Genomic DNA, 8,405 nt, shown 5'->3' on the forward strand with positions numbered 1-8,405 from the left:
GGGGGGGGGCAACGACTCATGGACTTCCTGGACACAACTCGCTCAGATCAACTGCTGGTTTCCTCACAGGTGAGACCAGAGGAAGGCACAGGTATCACATGCTCAGGTGGTCTGGTGTTTTGCACGTCCATCCTGCTGTACAACTGTCTGTGCACCTGACCTCTGACCTCTGACCTCAGAGCTGACCTCTGACCTCAGCCTCTCTACCTGGGGCTCAGGTGGGAAACTAAACTGTGACCGTGTAGTTATGAGGTATTCTGGCTTTGGTTACAGACAGGGTAGCACTGTCACAGAGAACAACAACACTACTTTAAAGCTAAATGTTTTTGGCTTTTTAGCCGTTTGGTAGAAAAATAAGAGTTTGAGCTGAGCGCCGTCAGAGCTGACAGTCTGATACAGTGAAGAGCAGCACAAGCACAGATGACCCACATAACACTGGTTCCTGAATCCACACATCAGTCCTGCTCAACCAGCAGGACTCAGTTTTCTGTCTGGAGAGTTGTCGACTCCTGGAGAACACGCTCATGTACGTGTGTGTGTGTGTGTGTGTGTGTGTGTGTGTGTGTGTGTGTGTGTGTGTGTGTGTGTGTGTAGTCCATGAGTGAATGTGCAGAACACTCCTAAAATAAATGTAGGGAAGTGGATTTCTGACACGCGTCCCTGCATTTGTATAGTGCAGACGAACTGGTCGGAGCATGGATGAAGCTCTCCAGAGTCCAGTCCAGAGTCCAGTCCAGAGTCCAGTCCAGAATCCAGAATCCAGAATCCGGTCTCTCTGAGTCCAGACTGGAGAGTAAAGCCTTAGAAACATCCCAGACATCAGAACTTCCTGTCTGCGTGGCTACAGACCTTTTGGTTTTAGTGTGTGTGTGTGTGTGTGTGTGTGTGTGTGTGTGTGTGCGCACTGATTGTTACGAGCATCATATGTTGTTGTTTCTGTGTGTTTCTGATTGATTTACTTTATCATTTACATATTTGGCCTGAAGCAGAAACAAACGTGTCTGTGCACGTTCACAGAATCCAGATCACAATCTGAACGTGGTCTTGGTCTTCAGTTAGCAGGTCCTGGGTCTGCCAGTGGCATAGTGTGCAACACCTCATCCAGAAGCTGCAGGGCGCGGTGCAGGTGGACCTCCACCCAGCAGGGGGTGTGTTTGATGCTCTGCCGCGGGTAGTCCGGCCCCCAGCCCTTCACGAAGCTGAGCCGCAGGATGCACAGTCGCCTGAGGTCGTCCACGCCGATCCCGGCCGCCGCAGACAGACCTGAAATCACAGGTGACAGACCCACTGACAGCTGATCCACACAGACCACATGTACATGTCTGACATGATCACATGATCACAGGCACATTAGTTTGACCGGATTATGTTGGTTAGATCAGTTGTTTTGTATAAGTATAAACAAGTATTAAGAATCATAAATTATATAGATTTATATCGTCCGGTTATTCAGTCGCTCCGAAGGTTCACAGGCTTTTCTTGGATTGTTGCGGCTGAAAAACCTGATTTCACGGAAGCTTTCCTTAAAAAGTTGTGATGTTTTTAGAAGTTTTTTTCTCTGCTTTTGTCTAATTCATTAAAAATGTAAGGCAACTTGTTCCAGGTCAGTGCAGGCGGTGACCCAGTCTTCACAAATCTTATAGGGAAACAGAAGAAGAGACTCTGCTCCTCTGCTCTGTCTGAATCACAGGTAGAGCTGATCTTTATAACTTCATGAATTTATCAATTTATAACATGGACACCCCCCCCCCACGATTTGTGCCTATGAAACAGTTTCATCAGAGTGAAGGATGAATGAAAGGATGTTTTCTGGGCCTGGTGCGACTGGTTCAACTCGCAGGAAACTGTGATGATTTTTGATCAAAGTTGCAGTGATTGGACAAAAATGCAAGGTCGCGCAGACTTCACAGGGATTGGCTGAATTTGCGTTAATTATTGCGATTGCGACTTTCTGGAGGGACTCGTTAATAATGAAGTTTAATTACATTGGTTGTCATGGTTTCTATGATAATGCTAGTACACACTGTAATGCAGATGCTGCAGAGCTCTGTCTGTGACCGCAGTGTGAGTTTGGACTTCTTCAGCTCTGAGCAGCATCTGCAGGCACATTTTGTAGCCTGAGTGGCAACATCTGGAAACCACTGGCAACTGGATGTTGTGAGAGCTCAGTGTTTGTGAACGGGTCAAGAAGAGGATGTTGTATTTTAATGAAGTTTTAACACTACTTACTGACTGCAGGAGCGATGCCTCCGACGCTGCCCGGACCAGGAATGTTTCCCGCCACAGCGGCGGCCTGTGCAGCAGCTGCAGCCTGAGCCGTCGCCGCCTGCTGCTGCATCTGTCTGTGGCACTGTCGCAGGTCAAACACCTGATCAACGCACAAACAGCTGGAATTACAACAGCTGGACAGGCAGCGTCACTCTTCACAACACAACAGTTCATACTTCAGTCTGTTACTGCAGCTAAAAAAAAGAGCTAATTTCAAATGGAGGTTGGGCTCAGCGCTGCCCCCTGGTGTCTGTGTGTGAGAGAGAGAGAGCTGGATCCAGACCTTGATGTAGGCTCCAGGGTAGATCTTGTGTACAGCGTCACCTGGAGCTCGGCCCGCCTCTCTGTCCAGGTAGTAGCTCTGTACAAACACAGCGTGGTCGCTCATGCAGCGCATCCACACGTCACCTTCACCACGACACTCCAGCTGCACACCTTTACCTATGTGTAACCTGAACACACAGGAGACATCAGGACAAGCACTTGGTCAAAAGTGAGAAACAAAAGATTTCACTTGGTTGTGTTTTGAAGAGAAACGTGTGCAGGTGTGGAGTGAAAGGTGACCGTTGAAACTTTTCTCTCAGCTCTTTTTTGAGAGGCCTCAGACCAGCTACACGTAGGGATGGGTATCGTTAAGATTTTAACGGTACTATACGGTACTTATCGATCCGGTACTTTTTGTTATTTTGTACAAAAAAATTTTATGTCGCAATAATAAACAGGAAATCATTTTCATAATTTCTCAAGTGCTGAAAACACAATGACGTCAGAGCTTATCGATACTTCGGTCTTTAAACACTTTAGACCCGGGGCCTGTTTATTACCAGGTTTCAGTACCAATCCCTAGCTACAAACATCATGTGACCCAGTTCGTTTGAAGCAGACTCAGACCTTTGAGTCTGTCGTGCTCAAACAGTCTCAGTCTTGTAGCTTTTGCAGTCTGTTATTTTCTTATCCCCAGTATTTAGGACACAGCGTCCTAACCGATAAGCAGTGATGCAGTATATGAATTAAATAAGGTGTTTCTCTTTACTCCTTTACATAGAAATATCTATAAATCCATTATAGAGATACAGCAGAGGAGTGTCTGTCTCCATCCACTCACCTGGCTCTCTCACTGGCGTCTGTGCGGTGGACGTTACTCAGCTGGCCGAGGCAGAAGCGATCGCCTCCTGACGGGTCGACGTAGCCATCCACGGTCACCACGGGGCAGCTGGAGGGCACCTTGAACATCTCGCCCACCTGAACGTCCATTTCAAAGTAGGAGATCGAACACCAGAACTCTGGTCCTGCAGTGAAAACAGACAGTTAACGAAACTCTGCAGACGTGACGCTGTACGTGTCATGTTTGCAGGGCAGCGTCTCTGTCCTCATGGCACATGGACATAAATAAGAGGACGAGATGCAGTAACAGAAGGGGACTGTGTGTTCCACTGGATTTACTGAAGTCACAGTTTTATCTGCCTCTGTGAACACAGTGCAGCTGGAAAACAAACTGAAAATAGAGCTGATTCTTAGAAAGATGGAGCAAATATCTGATAACTGTCGCCAAGATAAACAATCCACAAACTGTAAAAACACCGCAGGCTGTAACTGCACTCTCCTCTCTTTTATTACTGAAGTTCATTTGGCTGCATTTACCGCGTCATCTGTTACAGGACTTTGTCCTGGTCGTGTTATCACATGAGCTCTTCCGTTACAAATATTAAAGAAAACACAGAAGAACCAAAAGGAAGTTGTGGTTGCACGTCTGCACTTCTTAGAGATAAATGTGTCGGATCTACACCACAGACACCAACTCTGACTGTGGAGGCCACATTTCCTCTGATGATACTGACAGAGAATCAGTGTGTTTGTGTCTCTGAGTTCCTGCAGACGACCAGGATGTAAATACTGATGCTCATGAACACATCTCTGAACTCAGATCAACAATTCCAGTTCAATTCAAGTCCAAGAACACTGGTTAAAACCAGTAGCACCAGTATCAGTGTGTTGGTTACACACAGTCTCTAACCTGGATGATTGGACACAGAAGGAGGGAAAGAGGTGGAGCCATGATGCTGAGACCCTGAAAAGGACAGAGAGTGTAGATTAGTCCACGAGCTCCGCCTCTGGAGGGATGTGCATGTTTCCTGAGCATTTATGATTCATCAATACATTTTCCATATATGTATTAACACCACAGATCCGTGTGGCACTGAAGTAAATACAATGAGAGACTTTCTAAAATGACAGACATCAACATTAGATTCAGGTTTTGAAGCGTGTCTTACAGTGGTGGTTTGGATGATGGAGGGGAGGTTGTTGGTGACCACGCCCGTTCTGCTGGGGTCCTATGGGAGTGTAGGAGGCTGTGCTGCTGCCTGTCCAAACTGCTGTGTTACAGAAAAGTAAAGAACCATCAGTGTCCATCAAAAAAACGAACTATCTATCCATCCATCCATCTATCTAATCTTTATTTTATTTTATTTTTGGTAATGAACATAGTTTCTCTGATTGATTTTATATATGTTCATTAACTCACTGTGTGTGAACTCACTGTGGAAGACAGCCTGACTCTGAGAGTGTTTATTGCTGCTGTATCCGTTCTGACCATGTGAGTGAGCAGGAGGTAGGGAGGGCTGCTGTGAGTGGGGGGGCTGTGAGGGTTGCTGGGCAGCCTGTTGCTGAGGTGGGGGTTGAGTTGGAGTCGGAGGTCGTGGAGCCGGGGTCATGACTTGAGCCTGTGGAGATGCAGTTTGGAGATGGCTGTCGCTGTGAGCGCCCTGCAGTGGCATCATGGAGGCGGAGCCAGACACTGGAAGGACAACAAGGGAACACATCAGATCTGCTCTATCTATCTAGATCAGATGTTACGTTATGTTACGTTACTATACAATACTTTACCTTTGGGTGATACAGGCAGGTTAGTGTATCTGCTGACAGGTGGGGGTCCATGGGGCTCAGAGGACAGCTGTCGAGGAGGCAGGGGCTGGCCATAGTGGTCCGGAGGAGGCAGCTTCAGGGCCGCTTGGTGGTCAGATAGAGGCATGCCGGGGGGGAGGTCCATCTGTATACAATCATGGATGTATTCCTCTTTGATGAGGCCGCCTGGTGTTGCTGCAGGACACAGGAGGTCAGGTCAGAAATGTCATTTACAAGCGTACACAGACTCTCAATGAAAACAGCAGAACATTTAGTTTGTATAAAATCTCTCTCTCCCTCTCAACAAATCAAAATATGTATAAGTCATCTAAATCTATAGCAATTTTAAAAAGCTGTCAGTTGATCTCTGGATGCCATCACGTTACATTACGTTATGTTACGCTAAGCTACGTTACGTTGCGCTAAGCTACGTTACAATCCGTGAGATAAAATCTCATGGAAAGATAAATGAATAGACTCACTATCATCTAAAGTGACAACAAACTCAAACTCAGTCAGATCGGAGGATCTGAATCAAACAGCCTCTCTAGTTCATCAAATATCATCCAACATCACCTACATAATGAAAAAGCTATTATTGATTATTTATAGTGAGGTCCATTAAGTCTAGCCATCAATAGTCTAGATTCACTCTGATTCATTTCTGCCCATCCTGCATGTATTCATGTTTGTTCAGCAGGTTTTAAACTGTCCTTCCCACCATGCACTGCAGCCTTTTGTCACAATGTCAACTTTAAAGGTGCAATGTGTCAGATCTGGCCAGAATTTTAGTTTAAAATGTTCAAAAAATGAATTAACACTGTCAACAGTGTGTGAAGGAGCCACAGTGACGATGTCATGACCCAGACCTCCATCTATTGTATTTCAGACATTTCTACTGAAATTAGCATGCTAACCAGCTAGCCCCGACCTGTCCTGAGATGCGGTTTGATGCCGAGCTCACAACTTGTCTTTTAGACTGCTGAGTAACATTTAATGTCTCTGTAGCGAAAACTATCAAAAGTATAATATCGAAGTATACTGAAAATATCAAAGACAATATCTATAGGTCAGATCACCCAGCCCCACTCTAAAGACTGTGTGTGTGTGTGTGTGTGTGTGTGTGTGTGTGTGTGTTATACATGTGTGAGGACATGACAGTCAACCTGACCCTGAGTGAGGTCATGATGTGGAGGACTCACCTGTGTTTTGAAGGCTGAGACCAACTGTGAGAGAGGACAGAGAGAACACATTAGAAAACTCAGAACATGAGGAATCACAGTTTGTAGAACTTCACTGAACGGTTGTTAAAGACGACCTACCGATGCCGGGAGACACAACCCTCTCGTAATGGTAGGGGTTGACACACACGTTGTCATACTTCAGGTCAAAGGCGTACTGGCAGAACTTGACGTGCTTGAGTTCGTTCTTGTGGAGGTCGGGCCAACGCCACAGCCGCGCATAAATGACATGAGGAAAGCCTTTCCTGCCCGCCACCTGAGGAGAGAGGGGTGGGTTCATCACAACACCATCTGTCATGGTCACTGAGTCTAACCTAAACCACCTTCTGGCTCCATGAGTGTTTTCAGGACTCCATGTGATTCCCTCCCCACACAAATCATTATTTATTATTGATTTTTATTCCTCCACGCCAGCGACAGTCAGAGCCGTAGCCATATTGTTTTCAGGTTGTCCGTCTGTACGTCCCGTTCTCGTGGACACAGTATCTCTGAAACGCCTTGACGGAGCGGTGCCGTCCGTGGTGCTGAGCTTTAGTCCGTTAGAGGACCAGACTTCAGCATCGTGCTCAACAGGCTCACGACAACAAACAGTGACAGTCTGTCCGCCACTAAATTTCAGAGCTTGATATTTATAGAGCTTGATATCTCAAAATCATGTGATATGTATTCTTTGCTTTCCCGTGTGTGATTGACAACTTTCACACCAACCTGAACAGAGCAGACCAAACACACAAGTGTACCAGAAGGGATTGAGAGACGTCGGTAGGAGGCTTCAGGGTTGTGTTTTTGTTGTGCCGTCACCGTGTGTGTTCACAGGTTGGATATACCATGAAATAAAATGAACATATCTTATATAATATACAAATATTCTAATATATGAACTCCACAAACTGGCCCTGAGTCCTGGTCTGTAAAAAGACACTCGCACAGATCAACCTGAGAGCAGTTTCAGATTCTAAAAATAGAATTAAACTGAAGGTAATGCACATGAAGTACAATCTGTGTATGTGAGGTGGACTGACCTGCAGCCTTCCGTCCAGTGTCCTCTGGATGGTCACACACTTGCTGGGATGGACGCCGTTGGTGGTGATGGCGGTGATGAGCGAGTCCAGCTCGTCCTTCTTCTCCTTCAGCTTCTTCACCAGGCTCTCGATGGCCCGCTTGGCGAAGCCCTCGTTCTCGCCGCCCTGCCGGTGGCACATGAGGCTGTGGACGATGCTGAGGCAGGCGTCGCTGCTGCTCGGAGGGTTCACCGACATGATGCTGCTGCCACGGGACACAAGATCACAAGTCAATATCCACTGTGGAAAACTCACGCTGGCCCTGAACTCACTGTGTCTGTATCATTATCATCATTATTATCATTATTGTTATTATTAGGGCCTGAGCTCTGAACGGCGCCTGTCCTGTGGTCAGAGCGTTTCAGACCACCAGCTGTTTTATTCTGGACACACTCACATTTAAAGATTTTATCTTCTCTGCAAGTGAGGAGATGAAAAAGAAAAAACTCTCGTGAACTTTTACTCTCAAGTTTTAAGACGTGAAGTCCTGAACATGCTCAGCGGGTTAGAGACGTGAACATCTATATTTCCATGACAACTGGACATCTTTCTGTACTGAGGAGGATGATGGCATGAGACTGTGGTATGTAGCTATCTGGACCTTCCCCCTCCTGTATGTCACATTACTACTTTACCTTGATGTGAGCTGGCTGAGGGGCCTATAGGACCACACCAAGCTGTATTAAATAATGACTTATTATTACAGAAGCTCACAGCCAGACTGTCAACAGCCCTGTTCAAACCCGGCTGGGATCAGGGCTGTGGAGCCAGGACAGCTGCTGTACCCAGTCAGACCCAAGCTCACTGTGCTGGTGTGAAAGGCACATCAGGTTATTAGCCACCTTGCTATTATAATAATAATAATAAATTTTATTTATTTATATATACAGTAATATATATATATATATATATATATATATATATATATATA

General features: G+C 46.1%; 1 protein-coding gene across 3 annotated transcripts; it reads right to left on the minus strand.

Annotated features, from left to right (window-relative positions):
* Positions 1-974: 974 nt before the first annotated feature.
* Positions 975-7,709, minus strand: smad10a (SMAD family member 10a). 3 transcript variants are annotated; one of them, XM_023425448.2, is made up of 11 exons: positions 7,436-7,709; positions 6,495-6,669; positions 6,375-6,398; positions 5,155-5,367; positions 4,808-5,065; positions 4,542-4,640; positions 4,283-4,336; positions 3,374-3,557; positions 2,552-2,720; positions 2,230-2,368; positions 975-1,263 (listed from the first exon to the last, which is right to left on the minus strand). In XM_023425448.2, the coding sequence occupies exons 1-11, from the start codon at positions 7,670-7,672 to the stop codon at positions 1,052-1,054; spliced, it is 1,764 nt and encodes a 587-aa protein (XP_023281216.1). In that variant the 5' UTR covers positions 7,673-7,709; the 3' UTR covers positions 975-1,051. The 3 variants fall into 3 exon arrangements, with proteins under 3 accessions (XP_023281216.1, XP_023281214.1, XP_023281215.1); XM_023425446.2 differs by having other exon boundaries at positions 4,542-4,643; positions 4,793-5,065; XM_023425447.2 differs by having other exon boundaries at positions 4,542-4,643; positions 7,436-7,708.
* Between the last annotated feature and the right edge of the window lie 696 nt (positions 7,710-8,405).

The sequence above is a fragment of the Seriola lalandi genome, unplaced genomic scaffold (assembly GCF_002814215.2).
Source record: "Seriola lalandi dorsalis isolate HSWRI2012SDOR001 ecotype SW California unplaced genomic scaffold, Sedor1 jcf7180002054780, whole genome shotgun sequence".
Lineage (NCBI taxonomy): Eukaryota > Metazoa > Chordata > Actinopteri > Carangiformes > Carangidae > Seriola > Seriola lalandi.

Excerpts from the sequence above, each read along its gene's own strand:
- smad10a (XM_023425446.2), bottom strand. The coding sequence starts at position 7,672 with ATGTCGGTGAACCCTCCGAGCAGCAGCGACGCCTGCCTCAGCATCGTC. Across the intron at positions 6,399-6,494 it reads GGTTGTGTCTCCCGGCATCG|TTGGTCTCAGCCTTCAAAAC; the intron begins GTAGGTCGTCTT and ends CCTCTCTCACAG. Across the intron at positions 3,558-4,282 it reads TTCTGTGTCCAATCATCCAG|GACCAGAGTTCTGGTGTTCG; the intron begins GTTAGAGACTGT and ends TTTTCACTGCAG.